This window comes from Biomphalaria glabrata, chromosome 5, assembly GCF_947242115.1.
Source record: "Biomphalaria glabrata chromosome 5, xgBioGlab47.1, whole genome shotgun sequence".
NCBI classification, from domain to species: Eukaryota; Metazoa; Mollusca; class Gastropoda; family Planorbidae; genus Biomphalaria; species Biomphalaria glabrata.
Window position 1 is genome coordinate 53,209,907 of NC_074715.1, and position 23,467 is coordinate 53,233,373.

Here is a 23,467-nt window from a genome sequence, read left to right on the forward strand (position 1 = left end):
CCTTTTATATTGCGCTACTTTCATGCTTATAGCATGCTCAGAGCGCTTTGGTCCAATATCATTTGTGGACCAGTGGGGGGGGGGGGGGGGGAGGGGGTATCTAAGAGTTGGTTTTCCGTGCTGCCTTTAGGCACTCAGTAAACGCAACTCTGGCCGAGACGGGTGTCGAACCTCGAGCCCCCTTCTAGGTAGCCTCTCGACCACAACGTGTTGACTAACATTAGACTGTATTCTTTAATTTAGCTTCAAAAACTTCACAGTGACTACAACTTCTAGTTTTGGCAATTGTTACACTATAGAATACAAAAATTATACAGCATCGAAGAATGGACCAGATGGAGGTAATGCGTTTTATCATTTTGCCCTAATTTCATTATAAGTAATAGATTTATGACAGTTCGACTAAAACCAAAACAAACTAAAGATATATAGATCTAGCTAAAAAAAAATGTTGTTGACAAATGTATATTTAGACCTAAACACAAAAAGCTAGATCACTTGTGTTTAATAATTTCCATGCCTGGGGGCCGAATTTTGACTCATGGAGCGCCAACTGCTGGGAGGAAGATGAACTCGTGTTTCACATTCTTTTTGACTGCCCCAGACTTGCGGAATTCCGTCCCGACGGCTATGGGAAGTCAAACGTTCTTGACCTGTATGATGACATACCTGAGCTCGAGACAATTTGTTATAGAAGGCCTCAACTCTGACCTGCGACGTTGCGACCTGTGGGCAGTGGGGACGAATAGCTTGTTGCCAGGTCTTACGAAACTGTGATGTGGCAAAGCGCTATTGCTCACCACTGCCCACAGGTTGCGTCGTTGCAGGCCAGTGGGCCTTCTATGACGAATGGTGTAGAGCGCGATGCACACAACTAGAGGCTTTATGTCCGGGGATTTCGCAAGAGAGGATTTGAGCGACTCGGACCATCCCTCAATGGAGTTTGATGATGAAGAGGAGGATGAGGATTGTTGCGGTTGTCCGGATCGCCACCATTAGTCATTTAGTTCAATGTAACCGATTCTCCAAGGCTCTTAAGGCAGACGTTTGAGGAGCCGGAAAGTACGTCCTCAGGCCGGACTTTCCGGACCCACCATAACAATGATCAATATTTTCAACCAATAAAATTGTTCAATCTAGTGTGTTAAATATTAAGTCTGAAAAAGTTATAATTGGTGGAGGAGATAGTGAATAGATTTTGGTCTTTTAAGTTTTATGAATGAAGAGACTTCTGTTCTTTTGTATATCTCTCGAGTTCGAAACTCCAGTGCATTCTTATAATCGTTGTACTAAAAACAACACTTCTAGAATTAGCAATTTCTTGGCTTTATTTAACAAGATTACAGTAAATAGTGAACAGGCACAAACACATTTCACTTAACTGATGAAGTAGTATGGACTTGACTGACGCAGAAAATAAAACTACTCAGTTACACTACAATCCTTTAAATCTAAATTCCAGTGCTTGTTTTTTTTTAGAATAAACTCTGACAGACCCTAAACAAACCATTTGCGAACAATTAAAGCAAGGTTGTTAACGCCGGAACTGGTAATGGTCTTAAGCCCATCTTTACCTATAGAATGCTTCAAATGGCAGGCGTCTCTACCAGTCTCTGACAACTAGTCCGACTTCTGCCCTTCACGTGTGGCTCAGTTACTGAGCCTGGCGGAACCGTTACCACCGACAGGAGAAGGGGCAAAGGCGAGCAACCAGTAAGCTTCGGGCAGGAGGGGCTCGTTAGCCTTGCTTGGCTATCCATCTTGGAGAAGGAAAACTCTGAATCCAAACCTCCACTGCCTTGCGGCTATACCCAAACCAGTAAGCTTCGGGCAGGTGGGGCTCGTTAGCCTTGGTTGGCTACCCATCTACGAGAAAGAAAACTCTGAATCCAAACATCCGCTGCCTTGCGGCTATACCCAAACCAGTAAGCTTCGGACAGCAGGTGCTCGTTAGCCTTGGTTGGCTACCCATCTATGAGAAGGAAAACTCTGAATCCAAACCTCCACTGCCTTGCGGCTATACCCAAACCAGTAAGCTTCGGGCAGGAGGGGCTGGTTAGCCTTGCTTGGCTATCCATCTTGGAGAAGGAAAATTCTGAATCCAAACCTCCGCTGCCTTGCGGCTATACCCAAACACAGGAAAAGACAACCCTGAGGAAAAATCAGGAGCTGGTGACCTTTAGGCAGATTGTGGCATACCACACTACATTTTGGTTAGAGAGTGCGGTGCTACTGATCCCAAACTGTATCGGATATCCCAAAGCATTACAATGGACCTCATTCACCAATCGTAAACAAACAACATTTAGCCACGTGATTCTATATTTCTATACAAATTATGTAATCCATAGTGGCTGTCACGTGATACGTAGTTTTCATTGTTTTATCAATATTATGACGTGGCTAAATGTGTTTATTTACGATTGCTGAATGAGGTCCATTGAACAACAAATTACTTACTACGCACACACACACAAATCCTATCTAAAACCCTGCTTCAACTCATTTCTTAAGGGACATCACGACCACGTGGGAAAACATTCGCTCTAACCATAAACAGTGCATATACAATGAAAGGTTAACTATGCATAAACTATCAGCTGATTATCAGTGATAATCACATTTAGCGTACATGACTGGGGTAAATGGTAAATGGTAAATGGTTAATGGTAAATGGTTAATGGTAAATGGTTAATGGTAAATGGTTAATGGTAAATGGTTAATGGTAAATGGTTAATGGTAAATGGTTAATGGTGTGGATACACTGGCAGCCGTAGCTACAAACCTACACGTAGGCGGCCCAGACCATGTGGTCGCTTGGCAGTGCCTGGGCACCAGCTCTCGATCGCTCCTCATGGCGAGAAGCTGTGAGTCTCGGAGTCTCAAGATTTGAAGCGAGAAGAGTGGCCAGAGCGCCTAACCAACAAAAGTTGAGAGAAGAAGCAGGCCCTATCTGCAACTGACCTAACCCACCCATGCCACACATGTTTTTCAAAGCGAGGATTGGACTTTACAGCCATCTTCGAGTCCATAGGAAATGAGATATGTGCTCATCTTCGACCACGAAAGAGGAGCTATACACATATATGTATATAATGGTAAACCGTCATTATCGAACTCTGTAAATAGCCATCTCAGTTATATATGTGTAAACGTAAGTTCTCTCGATAGTACTAAGCAAGATAAACTCTATGCACCAGAATTTGAGTGGACGGTGTTAAATTAATTTATTTTTCACATTCATTTTGGGGAAACTCGTTTTACTTTTGCGATTGGATATATTTTGCTATGTCAAGACTTAACATTGGTGAGTCCAAGGATGGAAATCCAGAATTCTCTTCTGTCTCCTCAGGACTGGAGTTGGTGTTGTTCCTCGAACTTGATGAGTACCTCCCCGGTATAACAGGAGGTAAAGGCGCTCAGATCGTCATTCACCCTCAGGGCTCTTACCCGTTTGTGGAAGAGGAGGGCATCCCCATCGCAGCAGGGTCACAAACCATCATAAGTCTTAAACAGGTCAGTGGCGTTTGGCTGAACGAAAGTATGTCAACTCACTTAAGTGAGTCATGCGAATGTGTTCGCAACATTGGTGTATTGAGGAATGTCAAGGTTTGTTTTGCAGAATTAGCTACTCAATGACTTCAATTTACCGGGTTCTTACCTTGGCAGGCCATTGAAGTAGTCAATGACTGCTACACAATGTACTTTTTACAATAACTTTAAACTTTAAACTTGAATAAATGGACGAGCCGCGTTGTCAAATAGAATGAAGGATAAAGTATTTAAACTTGCATAGACGAATGAGGAATACTATGATACACTATGTTACAATATCATGAATGAAGAAAGGGGCAGTCATCCTGCTGAATGACTAAAGGGGCAGTCATCTTGCTGAATGACTAAAGGGGCAGTCATCCTGCTGAATGACTAAAGGGGCAGTCATCTTGCTGAATGACTAAAGGGGCAGAAATCCTGCTGAATGACGAAAGGGGTAGTCATCCTGCTGAATGACGAAAGGGGCAGTAATCCTGCTGAATGACAAATGGGGCCGTTATCCTATTACGATTGAAGGACGTACTTTTTAATGCTAATTGTTAATTAAACATGTTTGATATCGCCGTATCAAGGTCAAGGTCTAGTTTATATATATATATATATATATATATATATATATATATATATATATATATATATATATATATATATATATATATATATATATATATATATATATATATATATATATATGTCGTCAAACGAAAATGTTTTTATGTTATGTAGTGTAACTGAGTTGATTTTCTGCGTGCGTCCAGCGTGTCTGAAGGTCATGGCCATTGTGTGTGTTTCATGTCCAGTGTGTGTGTGTGTATAGACTGCATCAGTGGTATGCTAGACGTGCTGGTTTCATTCACTGTTTACTGTAGTCTAATTTTGTCGAATAAAGCCATGGTATTGGTATACTAGTCGTTATCATTTCATTACATGTTACTTATACGATATACGATTTTTTTTTTTTTTTTTTTTTTTTTTTTTCAATTATAAAATTTGATTGCACCAATTAATATGTTACAGACGATTTCGTACAACTTGCTGGGACTTTACTGAGATTATCATACTGACCATACCAAATAAACGCTCATTGTAAAATGTTTTACATGTTTCGGATGTTCCTTCAGAGTTGAAGATAGTTTACTTCCTAGTCCAAACCTTCCGCAGGACGACGGGGGCAGGGTTTGAACCCTCGACCGTCGATAAATCCGAACGACAGTCCAGCGCGCAAACCGCACGACCAGGCAGCCATCATTACATGCTTATAAATGTACCTTTATTTTTTGTTCATTTCCCGTCAGAACGTTGGTGTACATTTCCACTAATTTTTACCCCTTTATTATTTTAGTATTTAATATTAGGTACTATCGCTGAAATCGCCAAATGAATAAAATATCTACATAAAAATGTTCATCTTTTAGAGTTAAAAAATTACTTTAATACACATTAATGCTTCCTACAGATACAAATTGAACGTCTAGGCGATCCCTACAACAAATGCACAAATAATGGTGACCAGGATTTTGGGACCTATAGTTATACCAGAAGTGTAAGTACTTAATTATCTTAACTAATTAAAAATACGAAAAACTATTATTTTTTTTTTTTATACCGCAACTTGCATTGTATAGCCTGCTCAGTGCACTGTGGTCAAATCTCTTTTGATGACTTCTGGGTTGATCGCTAGGTAAAGTTTTCCGTATGGCCTGTAGGCAGTTATCGAAATAGAGACTCTTAATAGGTAGCTATGCGGTTTAGAGGGGGTCGCGGTGGGTGAGTGGTTGAGTGACGTTAAATTGTTAGAGTCTTCTATACTGCTGTAAAATGTTTGTAAAATGTTTGACCTGTTTCGGATGCTCCTTCAGAGTGGAAGATGATTTACTTCATTGTCCAAAACCTCCCGCAGGTTGACGGGGGATGGCAGAGGGCAGGGTTCGAACCCACGACCATCAAGACAACCGAAAGACAATCTGTCTAGTCGAAGCAGGAACATGGTCGAATAAAAGCAAGGATTTGTTGTGATCGATCTCACTTTAGAGATAGAGAGTAGAGCTTGGTACAATAGTTATGTGTTTATTAGAAAGACTGGAAAAAACTTACATTTTTCTCAACATTCACTAATACAAAATTTAATTTCTCAGTATAATTACTGGTAATTATAATGGTGGTTTAAATTGTTGTTGTTGGCAGTCTTATCTTATAATTTACGGACGTTTCTTTTTAATAGAAGATAATAACTTCTTACGTGTCAGTCTAGTCGTGCATGTAAAATAAAGACTTAAACTCTCCTAAGTCATTGTTTTCCTGTCTGATTCAAGAAACCCGTTCCATGCTCAATAGCACTAGAGAGGAAAGAGAACTTCTATATCAATCTCCTAGCGTATGGAATTTTATTCGGTTAAGTGTTTGTGTATTTGTAGATACAGTGGTTTAGTTTATCTCAATTATCACTTCTTAGGACTAAACGTGACGCCCGTCATTTTACATTTGGTTATGTTTTTCTTTCAGTGCTAAGGTCATCACTTCTTCTTAGTCTCTATCTGTCTTGTCACAAGAGTGACGCTGGTGTTATGTATAAATAGAGCTCTTAAATTTTAGACGTAACTCTAAGTGACTTTACAGCCAAGCAAAGCTTGTTTTTTCGCGAATGAAGTCTAGTATTGGCTTCATCGTGGCAAACATCATGGAGAAGTTTGTTATGGTAGACGTTAGTCTGATGGGACAGAATCTGCCTCCAGCGAGCCTCAACAGCACGTTCTAGCGAACAAGCGAAGCACATGGACAGAATCTGCCTCCACCTAGCCTCCACAACACGTTCTAGCGAACAAGCTTAGCACATGGACAGAATCTGCCTCCAGCGAGCCTCCACAGCACGTTCTAGCGAACAAGCTTAGCACATGGACAGAATCTGCCTCCAGCGAGCCTCCACAACACGTTCTAGCGAACAAGCTTAGCACGTGGACAGAATCTGCCTCCAGCGAGCCTCCACAGCACGTTCTAGCGAACAAGCTTAGCACGTGGACAGAATCTGCCTCCAGCGAGCCTCCACAGCACGTTCTAGCGAACAAGCTTAGCACATGGACAGAATCTGCCTCCAGCGAGCCTCCACAGCACGTTCTAGCGAACAAGCTTAGCACATGGACAGAATCTGCCTCCAGCGAGCCTCCACAACACGTTCTAGCGAACAAGCTTAGCACGTGGACAGAATCTGCCTCCAGTGAGCCTCCACAACACGTTCTATCGAACAAGCTTAGCACGTGGACAGAATCTGCCTCCAGCGAGCCTCCACAACACGTTCTAGCGAACAAGCTTAGCACATGGACAGAATCTGCCTCCAGCGAGCCTCCACAGCACTTTCTAGCGAACAAGCTTAGCACGTGGAGAGAATGAGAGAAAAAAATTTGGATAGAATCTCTTTCATTCTCAGCCCGCTCATTTTTTAGCTTTGTCTTCACTTTCTCTGTCTGCGTTTTTTTTCTTTTTTCCTGGTACTGTTCCCAGAAGGAATGTCTTTGCGAGCTCTTGAAAATTTGAAAATAGAATAATTTGAATCCCAAACGTATAATAATCGTAACTTAACCAAACACAATGGGGTACCCTCCCTCACATTAGTGCACACCGTTTCAAAAAACTTTTACCTGTGGTGCCCCCTTGACCGCACTTTCCTGTGGTGGAGGCTGTCCAGGCCTAAGCAAGCTATTATAGCACAGAGCAGGATAGACCACTGTCCTGTTGGCTCATATTTTTCATGGCTATGGCCAAATTTTGACTCACGGTGTCCCCACTGCGTGGAAGAAAAGGAAACCGTGTCTCATATTCTGTTTAACTGCCCCAGACTTCCTGATCTCCGTCTCGACAGGTCTGGGAAACCAAAAATTCTCGACCTGTATGGCGACATTTAAGCACTACGCAATACTGCAAGGTTTCTGTATAGGGCTTTTACAAGAGAGGATTTGAACCTCTCAAACCCTCACTCAAATGGAGTTTGATAATGATGATGACCTGTGGCGCCCAAGTCACATAAATTTCCCCTTGTCCTCAAGATCAAGCTTTTCTGTGGAGTTTATCTCATTTTTTTCATTCACTCCTCTACCAGCTGTGTCAGAAGAAGTGTGCGTTGTCAATTATCATCCAGAACTGCTCATGTTATGACAAGGACTTCAAGGGACTGAACTCATTGCTTAATGTTTCCTCCACTTTGAAAGCTTGTTCAGGTTCTGAGCGTAAGTATCTACTAGTATTTAATATTGTTACGATTTTCTCCCCTGAGCAGGCCTTCTGTAACCACTGCGCAACAGAACACATCTAACCCAAGAACGGGACAACAAGAGTTCCAAAATAATATGGTCGTTTAATAAATAAATAAAAGCCATTACTACACAATTGGTAACACAATAATCTGACTACAAATGTTACACAGTACATTTATGTACTGCCGTACTAAACTCTGCTGTCTATCTCAGCGATTCTCAACCTTTTTAGCTTGGCGACTCCTTATACGATTCTCCACTAAGCGGCGACCCCCAACCATAAAATTTATTTCGTTCATTGACCTAGGTAGGCCCTGATTGTGATTTAGCTAATGTTATAAAATCATAATCATATTTAAAATGTATATATCTGATTTCTATGCTGTATTTACTTAGTAAAACCTTTATGTAATTTTATAAAGTGTAAAATATATTTGTTCTTAATTACAAAAAAAAAGTTTATCTTTAGTGTATACCATTTATGGTACAAATGTGCTTGTTACAACACTTAAGAAATTGTATGACCAAAGAAAAGGAGATTTAAAAAAAAGCATAGGGAAGGCTGCCTCGACCTTCGCTAGACTCAGGCTAAGAGTTTGGGAAAACCAGAAGCTCACTACAGTGACCAAAATGGAAGTCTATAAGGCATGCGTTATGAGTACACTACTGTATGGCAGTGAATCATGGACCACCTACGCAAAGCAAGAGAGAAAACTGAACTCATTCCATTAGAGATGTCTCCGTAGGATCTTGAAAATCACATGGAAAGAAAAAGATTCTTTGCGCGAGCAGGTATTCCCAGCATCTTTACAGCCCTCAGACAATGTCGCTTGCGCTGGCTCGGACATGTTTGCCGGATGGAGGACAATCGCATCCCGAAAGTCATCCTCTACGGACAACGCGACTGGCTCAAGAAAAACTGGTCGCCCCTAACTCCGCTACATAGATGTAATAAAACGGGACCTCAAATCAGTGAACATCAATACTGACCATTGGGAAGACATAGCTCTAGACCACACCACATGGAGAGAGACAGTGTCCAAGAAAGCTATGGACAGTGAAAGAACATGGGTCTCAGCTCAGGAAGAAAAACGTAAAAATGCGAAAATGGCCAGCTCCTCTACCACCGAAGCAAAAGCCACCTTGACCTGCGCTATGTGTGGACGGGAGTGTCTCTCCAAAATAGGGCTCCACAGCCACACGAGGAAGTGTGCTTTGAGATGAACCATGGTCGTTCTACGACTGAAGGAGGCCAACAAAGAAAGAAAAAAAATTAAAACAAAAAATAGACGAAATACCAAAATGTCTGAAGGTGTTAGGCGACCCCTTGAAAATGGTCATTCGACCCCCAAAGAGGTCAGGATCCACAGGTCGAGAACCCCTGGTCGTATTCATCCTGGACGCGTACTGCTTCACTCAAGGACTCACTCCACCCCGGATTAACTTTATTGTAGACTCATAGTCCCGGTCTCCACGCTGTGCTGAACTCAACTGCCTTACACACTCTGTCTGGTTATCCTCGAAGGCTTTTGATCACATGACCGTATCACGGGCCACATTCATACCAGTACCGTCCCTTGTCCATTAACACGGCTGACTGCCATGCAGCTCGTGACATTGCTTATGTTACGTGTGTCAGTTGGTCACAAAAATAATTAATTAACTCTATCACTCCGCCAGTACAGTTATAACAAAATGTTAATGAGCTGTCACAGTTATTGTATGTATCTCTTTTTTTTTTTTTTTATTTCCTAATTTATTGAGCTATTGCTTTAATATAGATATCTATACTTGTTTTCCTAAATCTATTATTATTATTAAATTTCATTAGTATTAAGTATACTAGTATAAAATGGTCTGTGTTTATTTTGGCACCATTATATTTTGTTTTCACGTCTTGCTATCATGTGGAAAGAAGAAAAACTGATCTTGTTCTAGTGCCAGTACATTAACTCTCCCGCCAGACCTGAGACCTGGCAACGAGCTATTGGTCTAAACTTTAAACGTCCCACAGGTTGCTGGTCGCAGTTCAGAGTTGGGACCGTCTATAACGATTCGTCTCGGGCAGTCATGACTCCTTGGTAGGTGGACACGCCCTGTTGCCACAAACAATCCCCTTTACCTGTAGGTTAATAGCCGCACTTCTTTGTGTGTGTCCTACTCTTGTCTAAGCCTAGGGAAGTAAAACCTAAGAGAAAATGTATTTAACTATCAGATCTATTGTCATATATATCAAATAATTAGATTTAGCTAACGTTTAGCTTAGGCGGGACAAGTAGTCCGCATGCCAAACATTCACCTTCTCAAACGACTTCTTTAGGTGGAGCTTTGTGTAAGAAAGCGCTCCCAGGAGGGTCAATACAAGCGCGTTAAAGACATTCTTAAGAGCTCCTTCAAGGAGTGTGATATTGGCATTCACGGCTGGGAAGCGCTAGCTCTCGATCGCTCCTCGTGGCGTGAAGCTGTGAGTGTCGGAGTCACGAGATACGAAGCAAGGAGAGTGGCCAGCGTGATAGAGAGCAGAACCAACAAAAGCTGGGAGAGGCAGGCCTATCCGCAACTGACCTAACCCACCCATGCCACGTATGCGGCCGGCTTCTTAAAGCAAGGATTGGACCCTACAGTCATCTTCGTGTTCATAGGAAATGAGCAATGTGTTCATCTTCTTCCACGAAGGAGGAGCTATAGATTTAGGAATGGATAAGAATCAAATGATCTAATGATATATATTGATGAGGAAATTAGGTGGGCGGACGTAAATAATAGTAATTATATAAATAAGTGGAGGCGCGGTGGCTGAGCGGTAAAGCGCTTGACTTCCGAACCGGGGACCGGGGTTCGAATCCTGGTGAAGACTGGGATTTTTAATTTCGGGATCTTCGGTCGCCTCTGAATCCACCCAGCTCTAATGGGTACCTGACATTAATTAGGGAAAGGTAAAGGCGGTTGGTCGTTGTGCTGGCCACATGACACCCTCGCTAACCGTAGGCCACAGAAACAGATGACATTGACATCATCTGCCCTATAGACCACAAGGTCTGAAAGGTGAACTTTACTTTATATATATAAGTAAATAATATATATTGTTATGTAACTCTTATTAAAAATGTTTTACTTCTGCTACTTTAACAGAAACTAAATGCAGATTGAATGTTACAAAAAACTACAAAGATGAGGACTCGACATGTAACTGTAACAATCCTTGCAGGTATCTTGCTACTCCCTTTAATTCATTTCTTTTAAAATCTTTACAAGTTGAGAAAAACTGAAAATATTTTGTATGATGTTTGCACATAATCGTTTTGTATTAATGTTCAATGAATGTAGGCTTACATATTAAAAGAAAAAAAAGGAAAAGTTCCACTTTTAAACCATGAGGACTATAGGTCAGATGGTGATAGGGCCATCTGTTTATGTGGCTCACGGTTAACGAGGGTGTCATGTGGGCAAGCACAATAACTAGCCACCTTTCCCCAACTAATGGGGGGTACTCAAAGACGCTGTGACAAGAGGGACAATAAGGGTGGCTACCTTTATTTTTTTTTATTAGAGTTAGTCCCCTTTATTACTTGATTTAAGTCCCTGTCAATTGTTTACAATTGCCACTCTCTCTTGAGTCTTTCTACTGACCAGTGTATTTTGAATTAAATCTATATATTGTTTAACTCATACTTGTGTTGTACTATTGTTGTGTTACTCAAGAGGAGTGTGCCACTGTTGTGGGAAGAGTATTTCGATAATGAGCTAAGCACTAGCGGATCCAGAACTTTGGAGTGGGGGGGGCGATTTTTTTCCAAACCCTAACCCTAACGCCCAGTAAACCCTAACCCTACGCATAAACGTGCATACAGCGCGCGCGCGCGCGCGCACACACACACACACACGCACACACACACGCACACACATATATATGTATATATATATATATATATATATATATATATATATATATAAATATGAGAATAAAAAAAGCAGCATTTCTCAACCTTCGGCGGAAATCAAAACAACTAGAGTGAAAACGATTAATCCTCGCTCCTTTACTAATTTCTGCTAAAGATTGCATTTTGCATTAAAGAATAGGGGTGGGGCGACTCGATATAAGAATTTAATTTATAGTATATATAAATTATATTAGTGGCAGATTTTTTTTAATTTTGTAATTTCTTAACTATAATACAAAAAGAAAAAGTATTGATTTGTCCGATGGGGGAAATGCGATTGCATGTATCGCCCCTCCCACCTGGTACAACCCTTTTTCATTTAAATTTTCTAATGATACAATTTGAGATTAGAGTATGGTACGACATATTTACAATGGGTCACATATCAATACGTAGTTTATATTATATAGATATTCAACTAATTTTATTCACAAACTATGATTCTCCACAAAATTAGGACCGCCCCCCCCCTAGCACTCAGAGGGCTAGAGTGGGGAGGGCAGTACTTGCAATCGCCCCCCCCCACCTCACCCCACCGAATCGGCCAAAATACCAGAAAGGGACCGACGTAATATAAAATTTATATATTAATTCAACTAATTTTGTTCACAAACTATGATTTCTCAATAAAAACGGACCGCCCCCCCCCCCACTCAAAGGGTTTAGGTGGGAAGGGCAGAAGAGGTATTCGTCCCCTCCACCCACCAATCGGCAAACAGGGAACGACATAATATAAAGATCGGTTAAAATATCAATAACAAGTTACAAGGATATAGATATTTAATTGATTTTGTTAGCAGGCTGTGATTTCTACAAATAAATTGGACCGCCCCCCCCCACTCGAAAGTTAAGGGGAGGGGCGGGATTGATACCATCGCCCCCTCCCGACCCCACCAAATCGGCCAACATACTAGAGGGGGGGCGAAATAATCTAAAAATAGGTTGAAATATAAATAATTAGTATATATTTTTAACATAAGTAATAAATTCGTATACAAATTGTGTGAATCCTATACTAAAGTTCGTCCGCCCCCCCCCTTCGGGGGGGGGGGGGGGTCGGCCGAGTGGGGGGGGGCGATCGCCCCTACCGCCCCCCCCTGGATCCGCCAGTGGAGCTAAGTAGACTTTATCAATTTGTTAGTACTAAATTGATTTATGTAAATGGTATAGGTCTACTTAGTCTCTTATCCTCTCCTGTATGTTTTTTTTTTGAAAGACATATTTTGTTTAGATACGAGACAGTAGTGTGTCTCATGAATGACGTCATTTCATTGTTCATGCATGTATGATATTATTGTAACCCATCTTTTTGTTTTTTCGGCATAAGACATTATTGTGCCTCTATGATGGTGGTCCTTTCATTATATTGACCGGAAACTGTCTTGCTACTTTGTTTTGTTTCATTATGTCATTTTCTTTTGGTGAGCCTTTATTGCCATTTATATTTTTCATGATCTTTTTCTTTTGTTTGTAAATAAACTCCTTTTTTTTTTTGTTGCAACTGAAATCTCAGAATTATTACTTGTCTGTCTCAGTAATTTTGTACATCTAGAGGCTATAGTTATTAGCCTAGATAATATAATGGGGACCACAAAGTACCACTGGACTAACTTGCCAGTACAGTACAGGTCACTGGTCTTATGACCTATCCTATTTCTAGGTCACAGACGTTTACCACTTATCCAAATCGACTCCAAGCCTACATTTACGTCATAACTGTACGGTGCGACATCAAATGAAAATAGAGAAATCATGCGTGAAAATCTTTAATAATATCCGCTGATTTAATTTATACATTTGTTTCAAATGTTTTGCATTTTTTTATTTCAAAGTGAGAGTATCTATGACAAAAGTATTTCTACCAAGCAGTGGCCTAGTAAAGCAATGGCGGTAAGAGACATTTTTCTTGATTAATCAAATTGAAATTATCAGATGTCTAAAAAAATTAGATCTATATCTGTCTCAAATTTCAATTTATGAGATCTAGATATATATCATTTAGATTTTTTTTTTAAGATACACTTAAATCAATGTCATAGAATTACATCGCTGGGATAGGAGAAAGCATCTTGTAACAGATGGCCCATGAATGAGGCAGCTGGATAGATCTCACGGTAATCACGTGGCCCACATTTGAGACCTAAAGAAAAGCCCATGACGAAAACAGGCGCAGAAAAAAAAATAATTAAATTGTCCCCCGATAGGCAACGCCTTCTCAGCATTAGATGTGGCAAAATATTCAGGTCGCAACTGGGCTTGTCTGGTCATGTGAAACACTGCACTCGTCCTTAATTTTCAGAATCGAAGACATTACCTTATCACTAGATATAAATCGATTAGATCGTAATCTAGATCAGGGGTTCTCAACATGTGGGACGCGACCCCCTATGGGGGTCGATTGACCATTTGCCAGGGGTCGCTTAAGACCATCGAAAACATGGATTGTTATTGCCTACTCTTCTATTGCTGTATGTGTGTGTCGGGGGAGGGGGGTCCGCGCCTAAGTGGTGGGGGGGGGTGTAAAAAGGGGTCGCCGAGCTTAAAAGGTTTAGAACCGCTGATCTAGATCAATAAATTAGTAGTCCAAAGTAAAAAAAAAAATAGATATAAAGACATGTATTTGTTTTACAGGACGAATATACAAACAGTATATACATTTAGAAGAAGACTTTATTACTATGATTACCTTCTTAGCACTTGTAGGCTAAACTTATTGAAATGTTTCAATACATTTCTGTTATATTTGCTTTTATTTACATAGTCATTACTAAGTCTATTTCACACTAATTATACAGCCTCCAAAATAACTTCATTTATATAATGTATTTTTTCTCTCAGCGTTCTTTGATTAAAGAAGTTTGTAACAAGTCAGATCGATGTGACGAACTGTGGGGTTTAAATAGTGAAGATTTACAGTAAGTACTTTTTTCATTCCTAGATCTTTTTGCAATGTCTCATTGTTATAGACTCAAAAAAAAAAAAAGCTTAATTGTATTTACTTATTTGGCTGCAAGTTTCACAAAGCCTGCCATAACTGAGAAGAGAGAGCCCTTGACAGTAGGTGGAGAAGACATTTGGAGATGTCGTTCAAAGGCCGCGGTAAACGTATATGAGCGAGACCAGTCGTTATAGAACAATGACCTGCAACGTCACAACCTGTGGGCAGCTTAGACCAATATCTGGTTGCCACGTCGTTCATACTTTTGTACGCTAGAATAAATGTAGAGACTGGAAAGGGTTGCCTGAATCAGCAAGGAAAACCAACGACTCAGCAGAGATTAAGTCATTGATCAGCATACATGACTAGATTGACACATGAAATGCATAGGACGTAATCATCAAAATAAGATAGTCAAGTATTTTCCATTTGTATAGCTGAAAACATTCTTAGAGTTTACCCTTACATAAGAAGATGCACAAACTATTCATACATTTATTCAACTTTTTACTGAATACAAAGATAAATTATGTGTCGAGTGCGGTGTTATTTACGATGATGCGGTGTTCGAACTATACAATCAGGGACCAAGTTTTTAAGAGAGAAAGGAGTGAATTAAAATGCTACGAAAATAAGGGCATGCGCCGACCGAGGCTCGAACCTGTGATTCTGGCTTCACCACCGCCTAGCGCTAACGCACCTCTAGACCATCGGAATGTCCAAAAAAACATTCTTCTGATCCATAGTCATTTCGCCCGTATGCAAATAACCACCCCAGTGGTCAAAGGTCACGAGCTAGCCCCTCCCCCACCTTCGCAGCATCCATTCACTAACAACTTCGATAGAGCCGACACAGACAGCCGTTAGGCTCTATCTTATTGTATATCTCTCACAAAGACAAGTGGACAACATAAACACATTGCATATAGAAGCTTCAGTGCTTTATGTTTAATATATGTATGTATCATTTATTTCAGCACCTAGCTTCAACTCTATGTAAACTATACAATCGCAAGCGATATCTAAATAAGGTTTAAAATAGCCTAATTCAACTTTAAGATGATTATATTTTGTAACAATTTGTTCTTTTGAAAATCAGAGTTTTCACTTAGTGGCCAATCAGCTAATAACTTTTCCCAAAGGCGTAAAAAAACAAACTCTCAAACTGGCAAAGTGTACCACTGATAGATTGCTCTAGAATGTCGGTACTGGCCTAGAACATGCTAAATACATATATCACAGTTGCCCTCTTAACTGAGAAAACTGGAAACTGATACACATTTTCTTTAGTTTTATTCGTTTAACTCTTTCTCTCCTAACTGACGATACCAACGTTAAATCCAACAGAATGTGGTAAATAGTTAAGGAGAGAAAGAGTTAAGTCTATTTATTCCAAATGATCACCTTTTTTAAAAAAATTCTTTTATTTCTGCAGAGAAAATTTCGTCAAATTAAATATTTACTTTCAAGATTTAAACTTCGAGAAACGAGCAGAGCAACCAAATTATGAGGTATGTATGGAGACTATTGGAGACATAAATCATATGTAGGCCAGTGCTTTCATATGTAGGCCAGTGCTTTCATATGACACAGTTTCTTGCACTATTTAGACCAGTGTTTTGCAGCTCAAATATATACATTGTTTCTTGCGGCATAAAGTTGTAGGTTTTAAATGTATTTCGGTGACAATGGTTATGCTTGCCCTGGACGTGGCAAAATATGTAGGTCACAATTGTGGCTGCGCAGCCATGCGAAATACAGCATTCCTTATTGATCTTCGGACTCGAAGACAAGCCTTATTATTATTAATTTATTTCGGATAATATTGTTGCTTTTTTTTTTGCTTTCTTTCTGAAATTTACAACTTATCTTGCGTACCATTAGATTCGTCGGCTGTACATTGCCCCGTAAGACATTGTTAAAACATAAAGACATACAGGTTTTAGTGTCAAAAATGTAATCTCTCCTTATAAAAAAGTTAAAGTTTGTTAATGTTTTAGAATGGATGTCTACAAGCATCAGCAGCAAACTTTCAAATGGCTATTAGAATTGAAATTATACAATTTAATTGCCATTTGTGCACATGATTTGACACACGCCCTATAGGCTTTCACTTTCCCCGTTCAGACTTTGTGATTCGTAGGGCGGATGATGTTAAGGTCGTCTGTTTCTTTGGCCAACGGTTTACGAGCAGAGTGTCATATGGCCAGAACAACGACCAACAGCTTTTACTTTCCCCAACTAAAGTCATGCACCCATTACAGTTTGGTGGATTCAGGGGCGCCCTGATAATCATGGAAATCAAAATCCCTGTCATTACGAGATTCGAACCATAGACTCCAGTCTGAGAAGCCAAGCGCTTAACCATACTCTTTTTTTTTGTCCTCTTCCTTAAGGACTTGTACTATTTTTTGTCCTCTTCTATAATGCCTTGAACTTATTTTGTCCTCTGGGCCTGGTAACCCTGTTTTTCAATAAGTTATAGGTATATAATCTTGTTTGTAACTTTACTCAACATTAAGTTAATGATACTAGCTACTGATTATTTAAAGCTAACTGGATCTTATATACTGTTTTTTTTTTTTTAAGCTCTTCCAACTATTGTCAGACTTTGGAGGAACCATTGGTCTGTGGATTGGTTTGTCCATCTTGGCGATCTTTGAGCTTTTTGATGTTCTCTTCCAGCTGGTGCATTGCGTCATTTGTGGCAGACGCAAATGAAAATGTCTGCAGAAGTGTTTTAGAAACCCGAGTGCTGCATCTATCTGTGATTATCATTAAATAGTTTATGCTTTAGATTTGGTTATGAAACATGTTTTTTTTTTAAATTAATGTTTATGTTTTTTGGTCGTTGTTTTGTAATTAAAAGCATTATTCTAAAACACACTAACCATTTCTACGATGGTTTACAGTTTAATACATTTTGTGACATATGCTTTTTTTTTGTTGGTAGAATGATTTTATACTTGAACTCAAAACAGCTGAACCTTTAATTTATTGTATATATATTTTCATATTTCATTGCTCAATTTTTAGTTACAATATTTATTTCATTAATACAATATCTCTATTTTTTTAATCACCGTGACTGTCTCTTTTTTGAAAAAAAGCTCACTCTACTTCCCTCTTTTTCCCCTCCAGCTCTATCTACTCTTCTCTCTATGCTCCATTTAGTATGTCACTCTTTCTTTCTGTCTCTCCTGTTCTCTCTATCTCTCTCTTAGTCCCATTTACTCCTTCGTTCTTCATCTATCTCTTCCTCTCTTTCTATGTTTCTTTTCTCTCCCTCTCTCTCCCTCCTTTCCCTCTTAATCTCTCTCTCCCTCACTATTGCTCTCCCCTCTCTTTCTCCTTCCCTCTCTCTCTCCCTCTCTCTTCCCTTCCTTTCCCTCCCAGTAACTCTCTCCCCCTCTCTCTCTCCCTCCCTCTTTAAATCTCTCTTGTCCATGTTTGTCCCCCTCTCTCTCTCCCTCTCTCTCTCCCTTTCTCTCCCTTTCAGTAACTCTCTCCCCCTCTCTCTCCCCCTCTCTCTCTCCCTCTCTCTCCCTTTCAGTAACTCTCTCCCCCTCTCTCTCTCCCTCTCTCTCTCCCTCCCTCTTTATATCTCTCTTGTCCATGTTTGTCCCCCTCTCTCTCCCCCTCTCTCTATCTCCCTCTCTCTCCATCTCCCTCTCTCTCCCTCTCAGTAACTCTCTCCCCCTCTCTCTCCCTACCCCTCGCTCCCTTTCGTTCTCTCTGTCCGTACATAGCAATATAACGAGCATGGGCGGACAATAGCCATGCTTGGCCCCCGATGTGGCAAAATATGTAGGTCACAGCTTGGGCTACGTAGCCACGGGAAATACTGCATTCCTCATTAACACCGAAAGCGCAGGAGGTGGCCTACAGAAATGACCCCAATAATGAAGAAGGGTAAGGACATTGAGGACCAGATGTACACATGTAAACAAAGTGGGATAGACAATAACAAACCAGAGAAACCTTTTTTTTTTTTTTTTGGGGGGGGGGGGGGGGGGGGGAGTGTCCAGACTTCCCCAGCGTGAGAGAAACTCTGTTGAACATTTTAATGTTTGGACTCGAAGGCAAGCCTTATTATTACTTTCATTTCTTATTAATGGACCTCATTCACCAACCGTAAACAAACAACATCTAGCTACGTGGTGCTCTATCTCTTCTATACAATTTACGATCTCATGTTTAATTCATGATGGTTGTCACGTGACAGTTTTTTTTTCCATTGTTTTATCAATAAGATCACGTGACTAAATGTTGTTTGTTTACAATTGATGAATGAATTCCATTAGCTTAAAAATGGTAGTGTTTCATTATATTTTTTATGATACTACCGTCTAGCGTAGTGCTTTTATTCTCTCCCCCTTTTTTGGGGGTTCTATTTTTAAGTTCAATGTTTATTGGCATAGAAGACTCCCGTGCAAGCACATTATAACTAACATGTTTCAGTTCTGAGATAAATCTTATCTTCTCCTGGCGAGCCTGAAAGTATCTCCTAACTGCTATACCTACGTTCATATCTTTATTTTCTTGTTCAATGAGTTTTAGGGTTGTACAAAAAAACATAGCGTTTAAAATTTATATTTGAGTTTTTTTCTCTCTCTCTCTTTCGATTCCGTTTAATCTGTTCCCACTTTTTCTTTACCTCTCTCACTTCCCTCTTTCTCCCTCCCGTTTGAGGCAAGAAATGCTGACTATAATGGACCTCATTCGCCATTCGTAAACAAACAACATTTAGCCACGTGATTCTCTATTTCTTCTATACAAAGTATGCTATCCATAGTGGCTGTCACGTGATGCGTATTTTTCATTGTTTTGTCAATATTAGGACGTGGCTAAATGTGTTTACTTGCGATTGGTGAATGAGATCCATTTAAGAATCGACTAGCTTTTTATAATAATGTTTATTTCACTATACTATATCTAATATATAAAGCAAATTGAAATGTATGCATGGATGATTGTACCGAAAACAAATCAAAAACCGTTTGACCAATCGTGCTGAAATTCTGCGTAAATGTTCATTTAATACAGTAGTCCCACAACAAACTGATGACTCTATCATTAGGGTGGGTCCACCCAGCTCTAATTTTATTGTTTGAGATCCGATCTCTATAATTGACTTCCAAAATCCGTCTCAGCCATTTTTTAAGCCTCTTTTCTCAATTTCGACAGATGACTTCCATGTTTCACATACATTTGTTGCTGTTGGGATGACGATTGTGTTAAAAAGGTGTATCTTTGTCCAATGGCTTGGTTTGTCCTAATAGGCTGCAGCCTTTGGGAAAATATAAACACCGAAACAATTTTAATTTCCCTTGAGAGTCATTGAAATCATAGAGATCTGGAGTTCGAGTCTTTTATGTCGATCTTATTTTCTTTCCATCAAGAATTATAAGCTAGGACTTAAATAAATTTATTTAGATTTGTTAAAAAAAATTAAAACACAATCTATATTATCTAATGGTCTTCCGATATGTTCTTTTTGCAGGTCTATTGTTGTTTTTTTTTTTATGTAAAAGTTGTTTTGGATTTTTTTAAATCTCCATCTTAAAGAAGGTTTACGTTACAAAAATTCTCTTAGTAGCATTTATACAGAATTACTGTAAGCCTGCTGTTACTTGACATGTTATTTATTATGCTTATATCAACTCACTCTGTCTGTTTGTGTTGTAAAAAGGTTGAACATGTTTTTTTTTCTCCCACTTCTAATTCTCGCATCGAGTTAAAACTTTGAACGATTATTTATTAGACCTGGCAAGACATGAATCAAAGAAATTAAACAATGAGTTAATTCTTTGTCGGAGATTAGTTATTTTGCTTCATGTTGAAATAAGGCAAATAAACTCTACTTAATGAGAGATGTGGTTACATCTATATGTGTACTAGAGATATATAGATCTAGTCCTATTAATACCCATTAACACATTTTTTACCGCGCTTTCGCTTTTGAAACTTTGCATAATTAGTCGTAGTCGATAACAATACACGATTCAATTACAAAATTAACTATATTCCGCGTCATTTAGCTCTAATTAATTCATTTTGTTTTATATAGTATATAGCAGTAACGGAGCTAAGCACTGTAATTTTCAGATAAATGCAATTGAATCGCGGTTCTTTCCCCTTACTTAGCTTTGTTTTATAAAAGTTGTTTCCCTTGTTTCAGGAGGAATTTCAGTTAACTAAATTTATATAGAAGCAAAACAAATTATATAAGTGGCAGAGGGTCACAAACCACTTGATACCAGTCATGGGGGGGGGGGGCTAGAGTTTTGTTACTGAGCAACTATGGACAGCAAAGAAACCTACCGTCTGCCCCGCTAGTTCACAACAGATACTGGGACATGGCTCGCTCGGCATGCTGTAACCATGAATGATACGATTGAAAATAAAAAATCCGGAACTCTTATTAAACGAAAGGAAATAGGCACCATGGAAGATGCATTGTGTACAAGCCTGGTCCTGTCCAGGTTTCTTGTTAAGGGCAGACTTTGGCCATACAAATTCTTTTTTAAAAGCGTTTCTTTTATTTCAATGTATATTTGGTCATTAAGTAAATCGACTGAATGACCTAAATTGTGTGTACATTGAATTATTTGTAAATATTATGTGCAGAGGCTGGCCCGTTGAGTTATGTTTTCTGCTTATATTTTATAATTTACTTGTTTGAAACCTTCTAATAGTTTTTAGTTTCAGTATTAATTTTAAACAATTTGCATTCACTTCTGGTCTTTAAAGGACTATATACAATGTTGATGCTTTTTTTTTTCTTTTCTTTTTTTTTTTTCAGTTTCGCAATTTGTTTTTCTAAGTTTTTTAATGGTTATCAGTAGCTTATGCAATTACTTAGAAAATCTGCAAATAATCGGGTGACTTAATTTTAAAATAAAAGCATTATCTTCAACTCTGAATAACATCCGAGACATGTAAAACATCTTACAAACATTAAAATGAACAATTAAACATTTCTAGCAAGTCTAGTAACTAGATCTATTGCTCGTCTTATTATATCAAGCCAGATACCGGTTGTTATACCGGTTGTTATACCATAATACCGGTTGTTATACCGGTTGTTATACCGGTTGTTTATTATTGATATAATGTATACTGTAATGTACTTGTTACATTCTTATTATTTTTCTTTTGTTTTCATTTTGATTATGTTGAGTATGTGGTTTGTATATTGTTATTATTTTTAATGACTGCCATTGTAGCGATTTTTTGCTTTTTTGGAAAAACTAATAAAAATGTTAAATTGTTAAATTGTTGTCATGGGAATAACATCCTTTTGTGGAAAAAACTAAATATAATTTTATTTATAACATAGACAAAATAAATTTGTGAAAAATGAAATAAATGTAGTAGACTTTAGTAATGATATATTTTTAACAAAATTTAGCTCACTACAATAACACAACCTTTCAGTCTCACGTTCTGGAGTTGTCTCTCCTAAGATCACGTGAGGACAATGCCACCTATGTTGCATCATTCACAACCAATCGCTAACCTCTTCCCACCATCACCATAGAAACACACACATACACACACACACACACACACTACAATTGACATCACGACATGAGATAATGGCATAATATTTCATGTAAAAACAAATTTTGGACACTCATTTGCGGACCACCCTCAAGTGGGGGCCCGGGGGGAATTTCAATTTTGGACCTCCTGGTTTTGGAAAATGTTGTCTGTATGTGTTCAGTGATTACAGTATGCATTTGTAAAGCATGAAATGGAAACATATATACAACGCGAACTAGGTATCAATTAACTTGTTTATTTGAATACAGCGCCATGATTTTGATGCGTTTTTCTTAAATCACCCTGTATGATCTCTGTAATTGTGATTTTAGAAGACAAGTGTGACACTCCTAAATACTGGGTACAACATTGTCACCAAAGGCGTGGTGAGGGGGGGGGGGTGGAAAAGGGAGCATGAGGCCCCGGGCGCAACCCCCCCCCCCCCAAGCCTAATTCAGACAGGCGACAAAAAATAAAAATGAATGTAGATATTTTACTTAGGTAATACATTCTAAGGTTCATATTATTATTAAATGCTTTTTATTTATAAGCCTATATTTCTATGTCACGTTCATGGAAAAGTCAAGAGGGTAGAGCACCAATATAGTTTCTCGCCCCGGGCGCACGTTTCCCTCACTACGCCCCTGATTGCCACTCCTGCGCTCTTTCACTCAGGAAATCAAACACGTAAGATAGTCTTGAAATATATTTTAATGAATATATATATGTACACATAAATAGTTTCTTTTTTTTTCATATCAATATACAGATGCATCAAATAAACGTTATCATACAAAAAATAAATTACACATCTTAATATCCACTGAAACAGATTACTATTATTATGCTATTCATATTAATATTTACTCAATTGAACCCCCATTTTGAGAAATTTCTTTTAGTTTGAACCATCTACTTTATAAAGTAGAAAGTAAGGCGTATGTATGTATATATGTAGGCCTATGTATGTATGTGACGAATCGAAATTAAAGCCGTTTGACCAATCTTGATAAAACTTGGCAGGAATGTTCTTTGGGTACTAACTTAGACCGTAGTGTATGTATTGTAGCCCTAAAACAAAATTAAGACCCTCAAAAAAAAAAAAAAAAAAAAAGACCAACTCTATGACAGCTATAGTATTTTATCGATCTAGGCCATGTTTAAATGCTGTGTCTAAATGATGAAAGACGGAGAGGTCACGCATGCGCAGAGATGCTAGATCTAAATTAACTCTCATTTAA

At 39.0% G+C, this 23,467-nt stretch overlaps 1 protein-coding gene across 2 annotated transcripts in view; it reads left to right on the plus strand.

The window, feature by feature from the left end:
• LOC106051815 (amiloride-sensitive sodium channel subunit beta-like) overlaps nucleotides 1–17,620 on the plus strand; it is a 44,798-nt gene extending 27,178 nt beyond the window's left edge. For both annotated transcript variants that reach the window (XM_056031214.1, XM_056031213.1), the window contains exons 8-16: nucleotides 244–341; nucleotides 3,353–3,516; nucleotides 5,012–5,098; nucleotides 7,646–7,772; nucleotides 10,932–11,007; nucleotides 13,573–13,630; nucleotides 14,579–14,655; nucleotides 16,114–16,189; nucleotides 17,268–17,620. In XM_056031214.1, coding sequence (XP_055887189.1) covers nucleotides 244–341; nucleotides 3,353–3,516; nucleotides 5,012–5,098; nucleotides 7,646–7,772; nucleotides 10,932–11,007; nucleotides 13,573–13,630; nucleotides 14,579–14,655; nucleotides 16,114–16,189; nucleotides 17,268–17,399 — 895 coding nt within the window. In that variant the 3' untranslated portion in view covers nucleotides 17,400–17,620. The remainder of the gene's footprint in view (nucleotides 1–243; nucleotides 342–3,352; nucleotides 3,517–5,011; nucleotides 5,099–7,645; nucleotides 7,773–10,931; nucleotides 11,008–13,572; nucleotides 13,631–14,578; nucleotides 14,656–16,113; nucleotides 16,190–17,267) is intronic.
• The last annotated feature ends 5,847 nt before the right edge of the window (nucleotides 17,621–23,467 follow it).